Source organism: Leptidea sinapis, chromosome 31 (assembly GCF_905404315.1).
Source record: "Leptidea sinapis chromosome 31, ilLepSina1.1, whole genome shotgun sequence".
Taxonomy (NCBI): domain Eukaryota; kingdom Metazoa; phylum Arthropoda; class Insecta; order Lepidoptera; family Pieridae; genus Leptidea; species Leptidea sinapis.
The window spans coordinates 2087104-2108106 of record NC_066295.1 but is presented as its reverse complement, the minus strand read 5'-3'; the positions used below and the strand labels follow the sequence as shown (position 1 = coordinate 2108106).

General features: G+C 36.0%; 2 protein-coding genes across 2 annotated transcripts in view; one reads left to right on the top strand and one right to left on the bottom strand.

Moving 5' to 3' along the window:
• The window catches only part of LOC126974197 (flotillin-2), a 340191-nt gene that overhangs the window by 94275 nt on the left and 224913 nt on the right, over positions 1–21003 (bottom strand). The gene's annotated exons all lie outside the window — the stretch shown is intronic.
• On the top strand, positions 165–20698 carry LOC126974179 (glucose dehydrogenase [FAD, quinone]). The gene is made up of 4 exons (XM_050821617.1): positions 165–240; positions 14786–15157; positions 15499–15749; positions 18108–20698. The coding sequence occupies exons 2-4, from the start codon at positions 14814–14816 to the stop codon at positions 19475–19477; spliced, it is 1965 nt and encodes a 654-aa protein (XP_050677574.1). The 5' UTR covers positions 165–240; positions 14786–14813; the 3' UTR covers positions 19478–20698.

Sequence of the window (21003 nt, the reverse complement as noted above, 5' to 3'; positions counted from 1 at the left end):
TAATGGCCACATTACCACCATAAGCCTTGTTTCTTAACACGGAATCACATTAGGCTAGAATCCTCCCCATAATGATCCGTGTGACTTTGACCGCTCCGAGTTGCAACACTGCCTTAGTGGGGAGCACGGCGGGTGTCTCCACTCTCAAGTCACGACTGTTTCAACTCTTATGTGCTCGGTGTTGGTTCGTGTTTTTGTGTACTGTGACGTGCTCGGCAAGTTGTTATTACGTCATTACGGGTAAATATTTAGATCGTACACTGCAATTGTCGGTCGCTGTTATTTAATAATACGTGGATTTGAATAATAAGTACGAATGCTCAGTGTTAAGACATATGATTTGGTTCTTACGAATCAAATTGTATATTTGCATGTGTGAAATATTTATAAGCGCGTTGAGCAATTTTTGTTGTAAGTTCTCGTCAACTAAAAAGTTCATTGAATTCTCCGATCGGGTTGACTTTTTGGCGTTGCGTAGAGATGTGTGTATATTTTCTACAGCATATATCACAAGAATTGTTCAGGTTAAAGGCATAAAAGGCATTTATTTTCTCAAAATTGATTCCTTTAGAATTCGTAGTAGAATTTAGTAAATACCAACAGTCAAATTTCAACATCGACTATCATGTCAAAATGTGATATATCTTGCACCACCAGTGGAAGGATTCTTTCATTTAGTAGGTAATAGTTAGGTAATAAACCACTTGCTTGTCTCGTCACTTCAACTCATAATGACGGTGACATCTGGCATTCCACAATTGCTCGTTTCAATAGAGAGTGTCTGCCTCGCAGCCACTTTGTGCGATCGTAGCAGGCTGATCTGTTCTAGAACTTGACTTAAATAAAAAAAATCCTTTAAATTCCGAGACGAGAATAGATTTAAAATATAATTAAAAGTAAACAAAATTAAAAAGCCTAAGATCAAAAGTAACTTCTTCTTTTATAGAATGTCCGTTTGACCTAGTCTCTAGCCTCCCCCAACTGTCTCCATTGGGCTCTATCCTTTTAATCCTTGTCCAATATGACCTTCAAGTCAGTCGTATATTGTCATCCCATGGGATACCAAATTGTAACTCTCTTGCTTCTTTAAGGTATCTTTAAGCTCAGAGCATACTCCCACTTCGGCACGGGATCTCCACGACCCCTGGTGATGCGGATTTCCATGGGCGGCATAGTTTTCACTTCCCATCAGGTCAGCCACAGGACTGTTTCCCCCTCCTTACATAAAATTTGTTTCTCAGTGTGTCACAGGACGTACCTACCCAGTCGCTTTGAATAATTATAATTTATGTTGAAAATAATTAAATTAAACGGTGTGCAAATACACGATAGAAGTGCGCCTAAAGATGGTTTCATTTCAAAAATCACATTTTTCATTTTCATTCAACTGTGATCTGAATTAATATTGACTATACTAGGTGAATGGAATTGTGCTGATTAATTTGAGAAACGTAATCTTAAATGAAAAAAACGTAGATAATAAGACCATGTCACACTCTATCTTGACATCAGGGAAACGAGCGCAGTGCGATGTGTTAGGTGTCCGTGATGCATCACGCTATCAATATTGACACTATTATTTTACGATATGTATCAACTGCTAGCTCCGTCATGGTTAAGAAATGGTGAAATGCGATTCTAACTCGAACACGAAGGCGTCCGAACCATCGTACAAGATGTAGTTTATACCGTAAATTTATTTATTTTGCAAGCCGGCCATTTTTAAAGCTGTTACCTTCGTGTTTTTTTTTTTGAAGTAATACACACTCTGTTCAAATTTCAACCGTCTACCTATTGGGCTTTATGATATGTTCACAAAGCAGAGATTTAGTAATAGGGTTGTACTTGGATACCTTTCTGGTACGGAACCGGTAGCATACTATAAGTAGTCAAACGTGGCGACAATTTAAACGGACACATCAATTTCACTCACCGCTCAAGATTCTAGCGGGGCCTTTAAAAATTCTATCGGTGGCAAGTTCAATACTGAAGGTTAAGTTTCGCATGACCCTGTTACACACGAGTTGCCTCATACAAATATATTTTAGTAATAAATTTAAACTTTATGTATATTATACACACCATTGACTCATTGAATAATGTTAGCTAATTCCAATTTTATTCATAGACAACGAGCGAAATCATTACAATTGATTTAATATACTATAAAAGTGCGGCTAAAATTCATGACTTGCTTTTTTTTAATATTTATATTTATAAATACAATATAACTAATAATAAACAAATAATCTCCAATTTTATCTATTTGTATATTTAATTCGGGAATAACAATTTGACCAATAAAGTTTCCACAGTTAAAAAGTTCATAGAATAATGCGAGCAAATAAATTACAATAATCTAAAATGCATCTTATCTATCTATATATAAAAATGAATTGCTGTTCGTTAGTCTCCGCTCGAGAGCGGCTGGACCGATTTGGCTAATTTTGGTCTTGAATTATTTGTGGAAGTCCAGGGAAGGTTTAAATGGTGAATAAATATGAAAATGCTCGGAATTGAATAAAAACAACAATTTGGTTTTTGCTTTGATGTGTCCCCCGTAGTTCAGAAATCAAATTAAGAGAATAGTTTAAAATGAATAACTAATTAGAATCTATAACTTTCTAACTTTCTCAGGAGGTAAAAAATAAACTTAATTTTATATACAGAACAACGTCTGTCGGGTTAGCTAGTATATATATATATGATTTGAATGATGATTTTAATAGAAGATGAGGACAAACTAGCGTAACTTAGCTTAACGTAAACTAACTCTCTTGTAACACTAGAGGAATCACAAGATCGTTGCCGACCTTATAAATCGTCGAATAAACTAACATATGAAAACCGAAAACATATCGGTACGTGGCGGGCGAGCATCAAATCGAGGGCTCTGTCGTGAGAGTCAACAATTTTAACTATTTTCGAGTGGGTATTTATTTTATTTTATTTACATTTTTTTCTCATAATTTAGAAAAAACATCTTATATTTTATTTCATACTTGTAAGGGGGTTATTATGTTACAGACCTCGATCTGTTCCAGTCAATCCACATATTTTTTTCGAAATACAGTCCATCGTTATTAAGACACTATGTATGTACATCTATGTCTATCGTATTATCGATCAGTATACCAATACATCCTCTGTTGAACATAAAAGATCGAGGCAGCAACGTGCTATTAGAACTCCAAAGGCTGTCACAATTCGCCAAAATCTTATAATGTAATAAAAACTATTATCGCGAGAAATGAAGATTTCCACCAGAAATCTTTAGCGTAAGGCCATGTTAATTCCATACCATAATGGGTCTCCATATTGAAGTATTGGCTAATAGACTTAGTTCCACAGCATGTGCGGTTAAAAAGATTAGGCATATAACTGACATAGATACAATGTGACTAGTTTAGTTATTTTCATAGTATTAAATCCTATGGTATATTGTTATGGTGCAACGCAGCCGATTATTGTTTGTCCAAGGTAAGGAATCATATTTTTTTAAAGGAGTTAATATTAAATGTTGCCCCTCAATATATTCTTTATAAGGTAATTAATGTACGTACAGGAATATTAGCGAATTTTCTAAAAACTGTGTTAATAATAATGTAATAACCAAGAACAAAAATAAACTTGTTGTGCCAAGTCCGTGGTAAAGTCTTTTATTAGGTGATGTACATGCTCTTAAAACAAGATATCTGATACTATACCAAAAATGTCTTACAAAATCCAAAAGAATCAATAAAAACGTTTGTGTGGTAAAGGTTATTATAACATAAAAGACGTTTTTAATCACAGCAAAGCAATGGAGCGACCACCCTCAGTCTATTTAATTTAAAAAAATAATTGTAATCAATTTATATTTAAAGAAAGAAGCCCGCGAGTTTCTTGCGCCCGTTCTTCGCATTTCTGCGGCATATATTTTCGAACTGGTAATATTTATCGACGTTAAAAATCCCATTTTTGAAATTAATTGAAGTAAATATGTTGGATGTTCATTTAATAATACTTATTGGTAAATATGAAAAAGTTATATAGGCAACGGAATAGTATAAAAGTTCCCAAGTCAGTCGATACGAGTGATATAATAAATGCGAGATATTCAAGGCCTTCCAAACAGTATTGCGTTATAATTATTGTAACATTATACTCAACCTTGCTTCAGTGGGTCTATTTAATGATAGGTTTCTATTCCCTCATTTACATATAACTAGATTTACATCTAATGCATGACAACCTCATAACGGAAGCGCTTCGCAGTTATTTGTGCGTACCGAATCAGACTAAGCTGTCACGCTCGGGTATTTAGCTTTTAATTTACAAATACGAAATAAGTTTAATGATATACATTAGCTTTAATAGTAGTTTTAGGTTAATACTAGTCTTATTGTAAGTAGTATTATCTTTCCACGAGAGCTGCTGCCAACAAACTACTTACGTAGTTTGGCCTTTACAAATTTCATAAGTACACGAAATTTGTAAAGGCTACTGGAATAAATGAATTGTAAAAAAAAAAAAATAAAAAAAACGTAACACTCGTTCGAGTAAGTCGATTAAAGGAGCACTGTCGGTCAGAGCACACAACAATAAGCCACCAGAAATAGGGATAATCGTCATAAGAATAAAAACAAAACAAACTGATCCACAATGGTTTTTCTCAATCCATTATTTTGTATATTTTTTTCACATAATATCATACAGCTAAAGACTGCGCATAGTTTTGGTCAAATGCAACATACTTATTCTCGTATAGAGCGCTTAAGTAAATAAATAAAAAATATTCCAAAACGATAATTTAATAACACTAGTTATCAAAACATTCCCCATAAAATGAATTCCATTTTTAATTTGGACTGTAAGAACAGTTTTCGTTGCGAAAATGACACATGGCATGGCGATCTATCAAATCAAATCAAAATCACTTCATTCAGGTTAAGGAAATGACAGTTATAAATGTTAAAAGCTTTCTTTTCTCTTTATATTTATCGAGAGTACATCGTGTTCTACATGTCCTAAATAACAAACAATCATTAAGAATTTCTTGGAAAAGGTTTTTTTTTCTAATTAAGGCTCGTAACAAAATTAATACTTGTGAAAGTAGGAATATAAGTTATAATAGCAGTAATTCCTATTTTTCCGGTGAAATGTAAGTAGAAACATTGCCTCAGAACCATTAGCTGATTACTTAAATTAGTAATACTGGTATATGACTGTCCGACTTGACGTCACCTTGAAACTCATGTAGCTTTCCGAAGATTGGTTTCATCACAACTCAATTAGCGGCTTGGTACATGCCACCTGTCATTCGTGACATTCTAGCTGACTTTTTGAACTGTGACTTGTATTGTTGTATTGAAATTATCATCAAAAATTATATTTCATAAGAGGTCGTTTGGTGGCACTTTAGTTATCATTTGCGCAACAAATTCATTATAAGTATACAGAGTTGTTCTGACTGGAAGCAGTTATTGCCTGACATAGTTACAGATCTAGTCAGCCTGCTAGACTGGCTTCAAAAACAACATTTTTTGCGTCAGCATGACATTTTTTCGAACGTTGATTTGATCCGTGGAACTTATGCACGATATATATGAATAAATAAATATATACTAAAATATATACACTTCTATAATAAAGTCCCAGCCATTGTTCAGGCATTATCTATAAATAAATTTTAATGTTTTATAAAAAAATGGCTCCGTCGTAAATCCTATTACGCCACTGCTGAATATCTAAATGATCGGACAGCCTGGGACTAGATTGTGATGATTTTATAGCGATAGAAATGACTGTACAATATTGTATATTTTTATTGAAAAGAGCGCAAAAAAAGAATGCTGGGAGAGTTTCTTGCGCCGCTTCTTCTCTCTCAGAGCGCCATTTGTTTCCGAAGCGGTAGTAGTATCTAGTAGTTATTAGAAATGACATCAAAAAGAATTCTAAATGAATCAATTTTGAGAAAATAAATGCGTTTTATGCCTTTTTATATCTATAATAATAAATCTCTAATGTAACAATTATACTTTGGTTCACGATCAAGGAGAAAATGTTAGCAATTTCTGCGAAATAGTTCCTAGATACCTACGAAGCGAAGTTGAAGGCCTCAACACACCTGAGTAGGAGAATCAGACTTTCTCTCCATTGAAAGTGCTTTAAGCTAATCCTACGAGGAAACATCAATTTGCCTTGTCACAAAATAATTTCGCCTGTCGCTTTCATTAGTAAGAGGTGCCTGGTTTAATTGGCCAACATGCCTTTTTATATCGATTATAAGATATTATTTATTTCATAAATGCAAATTTTAAAATTATAAATTAAATCAAATCAAAATTTCTATATAGTATAGTAATCCTTACCATGTTCATTAAAAACAATATTATTAGTTCGTTATTGGCAGTATAAATATTAGGGATATATAAAGTTTCTTATTCGTTACCCCTGTTAACAAACTTTGTTTGCGAAATTTTCCTACCACAGATGGTAAGCCATTGACTCGGCCAAGGACGAAGCGGAGAGGTCACTTGTCCCTCGCGCCCTTTCCACCCGTGGCCTGTGGCTTGCCATTATAATGTCATGACAGAACACAACTTCCTGCGCAATGATAATTGCATTACAATTTTTATGTGCGTGTATTTAGCACAAGCGGCCAACTTGGTTAGTTTTACAATACAATATGGTATCAAAACATACAACGTATCGTATGTACAGCACGTCAACTTATCTTCTTTTTGTTATACACAACTTACTGTATGGTCAACATAAAAATTTTTATTGGAACAGTCAAACGGGTACAATATTTGTATTTGAAAATGACTGTATTAGTGGAACACTAGCGCATTCACCGTCCACCTACGGAATAGGTACACATATTATATTCCATTGCAATTTTTTTATCTAAGTATTTTTATCATAAAAAGTATACCTAACCTAACCTAACCTTACCTAACCTATTTAATCGACCTCAAAAAAGGAGGAGGTTCTCAATTCGTCGGTATGTTTTTTTTATGTTTGTTACGTCAGATCTTTCGACTGGGTGAACCGATTTTGATATTTTTTTTTTATTTGAAAGCTGGTGCTTTCTGTGTATCATTGTATTTGATCTGACAGTGGTTAGCATGAGTAAACTATAAAAGTCCTAAATGTGATATAGGTATGTGCGTGACAAATTTGCGAATAACTCAATATTCCAATACAATAGATATAATATGCACTAAAAAGCATAAAAAAAATCATGTATTTTATACAATCTAATTAATTAATTTAATTGTTTTTGATAATTTTTTTATAAATTAAGTTCAGGACTATCTACAAGCTTGACAACGTCGAATATTCAAAATTTTGACCGTGGCTCCTACCAATATAATCATATTCATAAAATATTCTTTTTAACATATTAGAAAAAAGCTATTAATTTGACATAAGAAAAAGCTACTTTTTTATATTTTTATATTTTTTTTATGTTATTTGTCGTTGATTTCTTTTTTTTTTATGGAATAGGAGGACAAACGAGCGTACTACAGGGTCACCTGTTGTTAAGTGATCACCGCCGCCCACAATCTCTTGCAACACCAGAGGAATCACAGGAGCGTTGCCGGCCTTTGAGGAAGGTGTACGCGCTTTTTTGAAGGTACCCATGTCGTATCGTCCCGGAAACACCGCACAAGGAAGTTCATTCCACAGCTTTGTAGTACGTGGAAGAAAGCTCCTTGTAAACCGCACTGTGGAGGACCGCCACACATCCAGACGGTGAGGATGATATCCTAACTTGTGGCGTGTCGTGCGAAGGTGGAATTCGGTGGCAGGAATCAGGTTAAACAGCTCTTCGGAACACTCCCCGTGAAAAATGCGGTAGAAGACACACAATGAAGCGACGTCTCTACGCAACGCCAAGTGATCCAGCCGTTCACAGAGCACTGGGTCCCCGACAATTCCAGCTGCTCTGCGTTGCACGCGGTGGATCGAGCTGATACTGGGGTGCGCCAGACCAGAGATGATAGCAATACTCCATGTGTGGCCGGACCTACGCTTTGTACAGCGCTAGAATGTGGGCCGGCTTGAAGTATTGCCGTGCTCTATTAATGACGCCCAGTTTCTTTGAAGCCAATTTGGCTTTGCCCTCCAGATGGCTACGGAATTGGCAATCGCTCGAGATTTCGAGACTCAGTATTCCGATACTAGGCGAGGCTTTTAGGGAAGTGTTGTCGAAGAGCGGTGATACGACAAATGGGGTTTTTATTCATATTGATTCGAGGTTTCGGCCTGGTTCATACATTATTTCGAGTATTATCCGGTTTTTAAGTCTTTCACAAAAAGACTCCGACATCTCGACTAACACGCAACGACGACTCTGTTCACAATTGTAAAGGCCGTGAGCTGTGGTTTTTACATTTCGACGTCCGTTTATGAAACAAATTTAAATGCAAAATTATTGAAATATCAGATGTTAGCTTACATCATTGCGACTCTCCAAGCAATAAGAAATCTTTTAATAACTATTTTAAACATAAATTTGAAGTCGTTATGTTTGTGTATATTTCAAAGTGTTTTCCGCGCATGAAATATATTAATTTTAAGCGATCATCTTCAAAAACGAAAATAAAAAACGAACTTGACTTGTCAACACGCGCAATTGTATACTCTATTATCTCCCTTATTCATAATAGTCTGCTAACTTAAAGCATTGCTAATTCGCACTCTGTCTTCTTCTATTGACCTAAGTCATAATGAGAAAAAACACTCCATAGCGTCTGGCTAAAGTTAGCGGACCATTATGAATAAGGGGGTAAGTATCTTAGCAGAACGGCAACACAAGTTCAGTGCTTTTTCACTAAAGTGCAACGTGATTTAGATGTTATTGCTTCATAAATAAATTCTAAAGAATATGAGACTAGATAACAAGTGAACAATAACTTTAAAGTGTACATAATGTACTTATTCGTGATAAACACGAGATTGATATCTTCTTAAAGATGTATATTTCGACTGTCTTAACAGGATTACAATTATAGTTTCTTGTGTAGTTCAGGTATCGTGTGCAAGTGGTTGAAGTAGAATAGAGTGAATGAATGAAGGTTGTATTTGACAGTTAGATGCAAGATGAAGTATGATTCACAGAGTAGGTAAATGAAGTAATGTTTAAGTTAATTGATGGGTTGAGGTGTATGGCTCGATATAATGATAAAATTAAATATAATACAGACGACGATATAAAATCTGGTGTCGACACTACTTATTAATAGAATATAACCAACTACCAAAGCCAAAGTTTATCCATTAATAATTTATAACAATCTACAAATCAGCGAGCAGCTTTCAAAGTACCCGTTTGGAACCAGCAAGTTCTGTACGTTGTCTAAAGCTGCTCTTGAAGGTGACACACCCGGGCCCACCACGATCACTTAAAATTAGGATAAACGAGCGGACTTGAGCGCTCGTTTGAACTCCTCTTACATAAAAGTAACTTAAATGTATAACATATAAGTAATATTTTTCTAACGTCCACTACAATGGCTGCGGTGCCATCAATGATTGATCTAGGGAAAGGCGTATCCCTAGTCACCTATTGATAAACTATATCGATTTCTAGAAGAATAAAGATTAGTGTGCTCTTATCTAAAATGACGTGTGTACCGATTATTTATGAGGAAGAGGAAGCTTATTCCAGGGTTTGGAAGGAAGTTGATGACGTTTCAGCTGCTGCTGTTTATTTTAATTTTATTGTATTAACGATAGAAAGACAGAAGAACATGTAGGTACATTCTATTATATACCTACAAACATTAATTCTATGATATATATACGTAATTTTCACAAATTTATGTCAATACCACTGTGTAGAAACTCAACATTCTAATAAATGATAATTGCCAGTATTACGTGCGCTTACATTCTTAGATACAAATAGCTGTGTTTTAATTAATCTTTGCGAAGCTTGAAATAGTCCTTGTTAGCTTTCTTATGACAATTGGCGGCTCCTTCAGATTATAATTTGTTTATAAGTTAAATTGCAAACATAATTTGATATCTTACGATATTCGGAAAAGAAATTTCTCAGACCTAAAAGAATAAACACAAGAAAATCAGCGGAACTATTCCAATTTCGCAAAAAATCGCTCAAGTGGAATTTCTATTTAAAGAGAAATATTTTCTTATCTGGAGATATTTAATTAAAATATTAGAATATATTATTATGTAAGACACAAACCTATTGTACTTATAATTATTTTCTAGAGTACGGTACAAATAACGATTAGTTTCATTATAATATTTATATAGAACAAAAAAGGTGCTGCATTTCGTATTATTACTGATATAGTTAGTATTATCAAATACGCAGGTGTGTATCATACATACACATTTTTAAGTATGTATGTTTTATATGAATTTGTGATTCAAGTCGATATTTTACTTTTTATCAAGAAAAAATCGTTATAAAATTATTAATTTTAATATTAGACGCAAAAAATAGGGTTGTTTCTGAGTTCGTTTATATCTTTTTCCCAAACTGAAAACGCAGAAAATTACGTTCTTGTTTCTATTGAATCAATCGGATATTTCGCACAATTATCAATTATTATCAGCCGTGGTAACACAATCTGTGGTGGTCTGTATACTGTAACACACGACCTAATTCCCACTACACTGATATACATAGAATGTGCCTGTGTTAAACCTTCAACAATCGCTATCTTTTTCTATGTCACCTATTGTCGTATTATGAGACTGAAATTCGTTGCAACTTTTTGTGACTACATACATTATGATAAGGCCACATGAGGGCTTTAGACCTAACGTCTAGCAACGCTTTGAAAGCTGTTGAGTATCGTGAACTCCTATTACAAGCCAGTCAACCTAACTAACCTGGGTCAAACTATCTTCTCCGCGTTCCCCACCGCGCCGTCGTCCTGTTAGTAGGGTTAGCAACTTATCACACTGAACACCCGTAGATTATTATTAAAGTGAAAATTTTATTACAATTTTATTATTATTTTCGCCTCAAATTTTTTCGCCCATCTATCGCATGTCACATTACAATCGGCCGCGGTACTCCAGTCGATTGTAGTAGGGGTGAAGTTGTATCATTAATTTCAAGTACTGCTTTCAAAGCAGTTTGGCCGCGCGGTATAAGGCACCACATTTAAGCTCTGGTTCCCGAGAGGGAGAGTATAGAGAGATTGCATTTTTTATGGAAAAGAGGATAAACGAGCGTACGGGTCACCTGGTGTTAAGTGATCACCGTCGTCCACATTCTCTTGCAACGCCAGAGAAATCACAGGAGCGTTGCCTGCCTTTAAGGAAGGTGTCCGTATTTTAAGGTACCCATGTCGTATCCTCCCGGAAACACCACACGAGGAAGCTTGCATTGCACAGCTTTGAACCTATTTTTTATTAATCCAATATTTTAAGAGTTACCGGTCGGGATAGAAAAGCCGGTTTTGTTTAAAATTTGTGAAAAAATAATGTTTTTTTTTTTCACTTTTGCTGTAAGGTGCATAGTTTACGAAATACCTGCGAAAAACTTTCTTTTTTCAAAAGAGATCTGGCAACATTTTGTAATTTTATGCTCAGTAAGTGACCCTAAAACTTACAAAATTTTGTGCTAGGTGAAATCCTAGTTTTACTAACTTTCTACATTTCAACAGCTTTTGTTGAATTTTTCAAGCTATCCGTACTTCCTGAACTGTCATTCGAACCAGGTCACGAGTTAAGTTGACGGATTTATACTTAGCTACCCAGATTATCGAGTTATCAAACCCGAATGTCACGCACTGATGAAAAAATCATTATATCATCCGAAGTTCGTAATTCGGCCATAATTTTTAATGCGAAACTTATCAGTTTTGGGATGTCTGATGGGTGATGGATGGATGATGTCAATTGAGTCTACTGTCGTATATATATATCTATCGTCGTCTTTGCCCGAACTATGGTATACAGAGACCATGGTGGTATGGTATTTCTATATGTGATTGTTTATTTATTCGTATTACCGTCATTTTGCACACCATTGCTCCACAAGGCCTTCAATATCCAGCGCGTTGCAAGCGTTCACATCATCTTTTATCTTCTTACTTAGATTTCTATTCATTCATATTCATTAATTTGCCATTAAATAGAGTGGTACAAGTTTGGTCTTACAATAGATTAAAGTATCTCCAATTGAGTCATTACTAATAACATGCAAACTTAGTCTTTGTGAAAACTTTATTACAATATAAATTACTTAATTTTATATTTATACAAAAAAAATTTTGCATAATATATAAGATAAAACATTATCTTGATTATTATCTATGCTGCGCACTAATTTCGCACCGTTCGCTCACTGCTTAAGATCGGTATCGCGTGGCGTGTACTAGATATTTTGTCATTTTCGAGTGTTCCGAAATATCGCGTGGCGTGTACTAGATATTTTGTCATTTTCGAGTGTTCCGAAATATCGCGTGGCGTGTACTAGATATTTTGTCATTTTCGAGTGTTCCGAAATATCGCGTGGCGTGTACTAGATATTTTGTCATTTTCGAGTGTTCCGAAATATCGCGCGGTGTGTACTAGATATTTTGTCATTTTCGAGTATTCCGAAATATAAATATTGAATTAACAAACGGCGGTTCGTAGCGCCCGGCCGCTCACCGGATAAGCTGTTTCCGGTTTTGTATTCGTAAATTATCAAATAACTAGTCGAAATAAAACAGGTTACACAGGCATAATAGATATCCATTTGCAAACCTTTTGAAACTACAATAATTAAATATTATGATTGTTACTTCGTTTATTCAGTTAAAATTTTGAAAGCTTCGAATAACAAGAGGCATTGAAATATAATTTAAATGTCGTTGATGGCTTCCATTAAAGGAACTCTCAATAGATTTGCGGGCTTTAAATTGCGTTGTTTTATTATGGAATAGGGGCTACCGCATGGGTGACACCTGCTGTTTGTAAAATAATCACCTTTGCTCAAGAAAAAGTTAGCAGCCTTTTAGGGTGTTTTTATTTTATAGTATTTTATAAGTATAAGTATATCGAATTGTCGGGGACCCAGTGTTCTTTAAAGAGCTGGATCACTTGGCGTTGCGTAGAAACGTCGCTTCAATGTATTCCTGCCGCCGTACTCCACCTTCGCACGACACGCCACAAGTTACGATATCATACCCACCATCTGGATGTGTGGCGGTCCTTCACAGTGCGGTTATCGCGGAGCTTTTTTCCACGTACTACAATGCTGTGGAATGAGCTTCGAAGTACGTCGGTGCGGTGCGGTGTTTCCGGGACGATACGTGATGGGTACCTTAAAAAAAGCGCACCCGGCGATCCGTACGCTCATTTGTCCTCCTATTCCATAAAAAAAACACACGAGTAACTAAAAAAGTTTGTACCAATTTTGTTCCAAACTTTGGATTTCGAGTGTGACCGTATTGCCTGCTCTATGCCACACATCTATACTAATATTATAAAGAGAAAAACTTCAGATTCGGATTTAAAAGTAAGTCAATCGATTGGCTCAGCAGATATGAGCGCTCGGACAGAACCCGAGAGAGTTTCGACCAAGAGCGCGGGTTCGAGTTCCGCATCGTTCATTAATTTAGGTGACAAATTTAATTTGTATGAAGTAAGTCAGAGAAAAAACAGTCGAACGAAAGCGTTTCTTATGAACGCTGCCTAACGATGAGAGATATATGATTGTTTATATATTGTATACATGTGGCAGCATTGGAACATCAACTTATATTGTTACAATGGTAAATGCGGACGAAGTCTCGGGTGACAGCTAGTTATATTTATATCAATAACTAAGCAATAGTTTTGATGAAAATAATTATCTAAATATATAGGTATTACGACCATCTCGTAGCAATAACGTGAATACATTAACAAATCATAAAGCATTAGTTGGTTAATAATTTAATATTATAGATAATCTAATGAGCTGGTTAATGATTTAATATTATAGATAATCTAATTGTCACTATGAGATGAAATTATATCTATATAAAGCATAAAGGCTACGTTGGAAATTGAATTATTAGAACTTATTATAAAGTTAGAAAGGTCTTGATGAGAAAAGCATAAATCTGTTGAGTTTGGATTTGTAGGTGGTTGGAATCAAAAGCTATTCAGGTTCAAAAATTTCCAATAGAGTTACATTGAAAATGAGGTTTCTTCACGAGGCATGTATACACGGGCAGAAGACACGCGAGGGTCGACCGGGTCGTCACTAGTATTACAATAAAATGAATAAAGATACGATCCAAATATTGTACCTTTAAAAGGACTGTTTGTTGTGACAACCAAACAACATAATATTTACGCTCATTACACAAGACAGTTTCCATGCAAACCAAACTTAAAACACAAATTAACTAATTTTTTTCGGAATAATGGACAAACATGCTTAAGATTATTTTCACTTCGATACAAAACGATCCACACCTTGGAATTGCCATGTCATTTTTTATCTTATGTTTTTTTTTATGAAAATAAGCCTGCCCATTAAAATGTAGTGCCACTCAGGATTCTTGAAAGATTCTGAGCGGCAATATAATTGCGCTCGTCACCTTGAGACATAAGATGTTAAGCCTCACTTGCCCAGTAATTTCACTAGCTACGGCGCCCTGCAGACCAAAACACAATAATGTTTACACATTACTGCTTCACGGCAGAAATAGGCGCCGTTGTTGTACCCATAAACTAGCCGACATTCTGTGCAAAGGAGCTCGACTCCAATCGAAAATTCGCCCTTCTACCAATCCATTAATACGTGCACTCAAAATGTATAATTTTATTTCAGAGCAATGTCCAGCACCTAACAAACAAAGATGGGTATTCTAACAGTAGCTTCGACTGCAGCTAAGGCTGCTTTGACTATCGGAGGTCTGAGCAAACTGACGTTCATACCAGCCATGTTAGCAGCCATGGCATATTACAATTACGATCTAGTCGACCCCGAGAGCAGACCGTTCAACCAGAAGTACCTGAGGGAGGAGTACGACTTTATCGTGGTGGGGGGAGGTTCAGCTGGTTCTGTGATGGCGAACAGACTGTCCGAAGTGGAGAACTGGAATGTTTTGTTGTTAGAAGCCGGTGGTCACGAGACGGAGATCAGCGATGTGCCGCTGTTGTCAATATACCTTCATAAAAGTAAACTCGATTGGAAGTACCGGTGAGATTTTATTTACTTCTCTCTTTAAAGTTATATATAAAATATTAAACGAAATTTTGTTTCGAAATTTTATTAAAATAATGAAGAAACCCACTGAATTTCTTGCGCCCGTTCTTTACAGGTCTGAGGCATATATTTTCCAGTGTGGTCGTTTTTGATCTTCAATAAGTAATTTAGATCCTGTTTTGAATAAGATATTTAAATTTGAAAAGCTGCCAGTCTAGAAATAAACTATCTCACGCACCAATTACCCTTCGCACCATTAGCCCAAATTGAACTCTTACAATATGTAGGCAGGAAAATGGTAAAAACTTAAAACAACGCCCTATATTTAATTCCAGAACTCAGCCACAAGATTCCGCATGTCAAGCGATGGTTGATAAGCGATGCAATTGGACAAAAGGCAAGGTTCTCGGTGGATCATCAGTCCTTAACACGATGCTCTATATAAGAGGAAATAAACGAGATTTCGACCAATGGGAATCATTTGGAAACCCAGGCTGGGGATATGAGGACGTTCTGCCATATTTTAAGAAATCTGAAGATCAACGCAATCCGTACTTGGCGAAAGATACAAGGCATCATGCTGTAGGTAAGGAATAGTTTCATAAAACTTAGATATACAAACTAATGCACTCCGGTTTTACACAGAGAGTAGAACATCATGTTTTATTTTTTATTATGGAATATGAGGGCAAACGAGCATACTGATCACCGGAGTCCATACTCTCTTGTAACACCAAAGGAATCATAAGAGCGTTGCCGACCTTATAAAGCGTCGAAGAAATGTAGACAAATTCGAAAACTGAGAACACATTGGTACGTGGCGGGCTAGGATCGAACCAAGAGCTCCGTGGTGAGAGTCAACGGTTCAACATATTGCGCCATCGACGCTCTATGTACATTAGATTTAAATCAAACGCGCGTGTATGTTCACACTACTTTAAAAAAAATATTTCCTATCCTTCAGTATACTTAGTTATAGTATTTTTAAAATATATAAAACCAACATCCTTGTCATTATCATTTTATTTATGTACGGTCATTAAATTAATCAATATACATCTATCACTTATTAAAAGAAATTAGTTGCTTGAAAGTTTACTTTAACTCTACAACAAATACGAACTACTAATTTGTGATAAAACTCAACTATCAAATAGTTCACATCAGTGAAATATTATTAAAAAAAATGCGGAAGGAGGAAAGAACAAAAGTGTAACCTTTATAGTATTTCAATACATAAACTAATATTAATATCGTTAACGACATATAGCAAAACCCCAACCAATACCAATACGAGGGCGGCACTGAAAATTTCGGGAATCAAGGAAGTGACACAACATTACTATGTAAAAATGTATTTATTGCTTTTCGAAGTATTCTCCGCGAAATTTGACACATTTTTCCATATGATGGCACCAATCATTGAAGCAACCATTCCATTCGGAAGTTGGGGTCTCCAAAATGGCCGTTTTTTAGGCGTCCACAGCTTCTTCGGGTGATGAAAATCTCTGACCACGTAATTTATTCTTTATTTTAGGGAAAGTATTGAAATCATTAGGGCTTAGGTCGGGGCTGTACGGTGGATGATCTAATAAATTCTATGTTTTCTTGCTCTAAAAACTCTTTTGTTTTGTGCGCGGTGTGAGAACTTGCATTGTCATGATGGAGGATGATGCGGCGGTTGCAGTTCTCTTTACGGAGTTCAGAAACGACTTGTGGCAAACAAATGCTAGCATACCATTCTGCATTAACCGTTCTTTGTCCCTCAAGAGGAATAGTCGCAACATGGCCGGTTTTGGAGACAAACGTGGCCACCATTTTTTTGCAACACTCCGTGAACGAACAATTTTTGTTGGCTTTAGCTCATTTTCGAACACCCAATCTCGTGACTGGTTTTTTGTTTCGGGTTTGTACGCGTATATTCAGGATTCGTCACCCGATACGATGTTGTATACAGCATTTGAGGATCCTGCGTGGAATCTTTCGAGAGTTCTGACGCACCAAGAAACGCGAGCCGCTTTTTGCTCTTCACAGAGCAAATGCGGTATCCATCGGGAACAACTTTTTTACACCTAATTGTTCATGCAAGATTATTTGTATTTGACTCATGCCAATGTCTAAAGTTGCCAGAATTTTGCGGTATGTCACATGTCGATCTTCCTCAATCAGCTTACGCACAGCATCAACGTTTTCTTTGGTGACTGCAGTTTTTGGACGACCTTGACGGGGAACATCACTGAGCTTGACAAGTCCACGTTGAAATTCAGCAAACCAGCGATGGGGCTGGATGGTAGATGGGGCTTCATCACCAAATGCAGAAATCATCCGGTCAACACACTATTTTTGTGTTAAACCACTTCGAAAGTCATAATAAATCATCGCTCGAGAATTTTTCGAGTCAATTCCATTTTGTCAAGTTTGAAAAGACCATGTGACTAGACCTAGAATCTTTTTTTAAATAAATAAATGGTATTCGATTTTTAAAATGAAGGAGTTTTGAATTAAAAAGATTTTAATATAACAGGAACAGTGGAAATATTCCATTCCCGATACTTTTAGTGCAGCCCTCGTAATACAACAATATTCAAAAATAAAACACACATCACCTAGTATTTAATTTGATAAGGCTTAATACTGAATCCGTGTCTTTTGTGTCCATTTTCCTTTTCCTTCTTTGTTCCGAAGTTTTTATGATTATTGAAGCCGGCAATACATGTGCTGACAAGTCGGTCTTGTCCTAGGTTAGGAAGGTTTAGATTTTAAGATATCTTGATCGTGATTCATTCAGCTGCAAAAGCACATTCCTATTGACCCATTCCCCATCATGTGATCTGCATGAGTGTTGGTCCTCATATATCATAAAAAGAAAAGCGAATTATCAAGTTCTCCTTGTTTGCTGTATATATTTTCACATGAAAATTTAAACTACTTTTTGATTTTACAGGTGGATTACTAACAGTTCAGGATGCGCCATACAATACACCCATTGGAGCTACTTTCTTGCAAGCTGGCGAAGAAATGGGTTACGATATCCTTGACGTCAATGGTGCCCAGCAAACAGGATACGGATGGTATCAATTCACAATGAGACGAGGAACTAGATGCTCTACTGCAAAAGCTTTTCTCAGACCAGTGAGACTACGCCAGAATTTGCACACTGCACTTTTTTCTCATGTCACCAAAGTGTTAATCGATAAAGATAATAAACGAGCTTACGGTGTAGAATTTATGAGGGATAATAAAAGACAAGTGGTTTATGCAAAACGAGAGGTTATTCTGTCAGCCGGTGCAGTAGCCTCACCTCAACTACTAATGCTATCTGGCGTCGGACCCGCTCAGCACTTACAGGAAGTTGGTATTGATGTGATCCAAGATTCTCCCGGTGTAGGACGAAATCTACAAGATCACATTGCAGTTGGCGGTATTGTTTTTGAAATTGATTATCCAATAAGTATAGTAATGAACAGACTCGTTAATATAAATTCAGCTTTACGTTATGCTGTGATGGAAGATGGTCCATTAACATCCAGCATTGGTTTAGAAGTGGTGGCATTTATTAATACAAAATACGCAAACGCATCGGACGACTGGCCCGATATGGAATTTATGATGACATCTGCATCAACACCTTCTGATGGTGGAACCCAAGTAAAAAAAGCACATGGAATTACCGACGACTATTACGATGCGGTTTTCAGTCACCTCACGAATAAAGATGTAATGGGAATTTTTCCTATGATGCTTAGACCTAAGAGCCGGGGTTTCATAAAATTACGATCAAAAAATCCTTTGGAATATCCCCTAATGTATCACAATTATCTAACTCATCCAGACGACGTTGGTGTTCTTCGTGAAGGCGTAAAAGCTGCTGTAGCTGTAGGTGAAACCCAAGCAATGAAAAGACTCGGTGCAAGATTTAATAGTAGACCAGCTCCAAACTGTAAACATCTTCCCATGTTTACAGATGAGTATTGGGATTGTTACATTAGACAATACACTATGACCATCTACCATTTATCAGGTACTGCTAAAATGGGTCCTAGCACAGACCCGATGGCTGTTGTTGATGTAAATCTTAGAGTCCACGGCATTGAGGGATTAAGAGTTATTGATGCAAGTATAATGCCGACGATTACCAACGGTAATATAAATGCCCCAACTATTATGATAGCAGAGAAAGGAAGTGATTTAATAAAAGAGGCTTGGTTACCAAAGTCTCGAAAGAAAAGAAGTAAAGAAACTTCTTTGTGCTCTAAGTTGGAACAACTTTTAATATTTAATAAGAGAGATACATTGTGCGGACTAGAAAGGTGACTAGATTCAATTTTATTTTCTAATGTTTAGTACAAATATGTTATTAATGTTATTTTTTTATAAATAACCCGTGTTCAGAATGTTTGAGTGTACCTTATCAATTATAAGTAATCTAGTCTCTGAGGCAAAGTACATAACGTTTTGCTTTAGTTTTCAAAACAAATAAAATTACAACTTAGGTAGTTAGTTATAGTTAGAATAAAGCTAAGTAGATACATTAGAGTCCAAACAGCAAAAATGGTATTCAAACTCAAAGAGATTTACATAGGTTGATTTCTGCCGTGCGATTAATCGTTTCACAAATCACCTCACAAAGCCGCACAAACAAATATTTTATTTTAATCAACTCATAAATGTAAGGCAGATTAATAATCATTACTTACCGGCATTAAAACAGTTAATCAATCAATCAATTCAATCGACGTCCTGCAATTGATTTTTCACATGGTTGATGATTTACTCGGTAGACATTCTTCGCCAGCTGGTCGACATAAGGTCAATGCTTAGATGTTATGTTATGATGTTGCAGCCGAGCTAAATCACCACCTACGCGACAATAGTGCGGCTAGTAACCTGCGTAAATCTAACGCCGCCGACTAATAGCCCAAACACATGGTCGGATTTGGTACGGCCGGACCATCGGACAGTCCCGGTGCCCACCGAGGCGCCCGCCTCACAGCAATTGATCCGCCGTCGTACTCGGTACGGTTCAAACGGTTATAATAATGATTCTATGCGATGGACAATGCGACCTACCATCGAATAAAGTCCGGTACCGGTCCGACCAAATCCGACCGTGTGTATAGACTATTAGGTCCGAATTCAAAAGGCATAAAATATGTAATCCATACACTCGAACATAGATTGTACAAAATATATTGTACACCGTCTGATTCAATATATATGCCAAAAGTAGCATGTACTTATTGCTTTCTTTTTAAAGGTTCATAAATCGAATTTTTTTGCGTGTTCATTGTGATGTTCGTATCACATCGGTACTCTAATGTAACTACAGGTAGCGAAACTAATATATTGTATAAGGGGAATACAGAGAGGCTAAAATTCATAGAGGCTAAAGGCGTGTAACACTGACTAACACATTACAGTCTAGCAATCTAACATTTTATGTTGATGTTTTACTACAATTTAGATTTTCGGGAAGAAAAACAAACATTGTTTACAATACTTATGTACATTTGTAAATAAATGTTATTATTATAATTGAAGTTTTATTTACATACTTTGTTCATTTGTTATAAGTGACGTACAATGCTGAACACAGACTGACTTGCAAGAAAAACATTACCACACATTTCGTCCTATCTCGAGTTGCAGAAGTAAGTTATACATTACACCATATTTTTTAATTAGTTCTAACTGAACTGGGCTATGAATTATATATCAGAGCCAAGAAAAAAAAATACACGTTATATTTCAAAGAGTAACGATTAGAAGTCATCAGGTAAAATGCAAGCCCTCAAAGATCAGATAAGTATTAAGTGAGGAAATTTAAACAAGATATTTTA

Coding starts and splice junctions, on each gene's coding strand:
- LOC126974179 (XM_050821617.1), top strand. CDS start 14,814: ATGGGTATTCTAACAGTAGCTTCGACTGCAGCTAAGGCTGCTTTGACT. Junction 15,158..15,498: donor AAACTCGATTGGAAGTACCG/GTGAGATTTTAT, acceptor ATTTAATTCCAG/AACTCAGCCACAAGATTCCG. Junction 15,750..18,107: donor TACAAGGCATCATGCTGTAG/GTAAGGAATAGT, acceptor TTGATTTTACAG/GTGGATTACTAACAGTTCAG.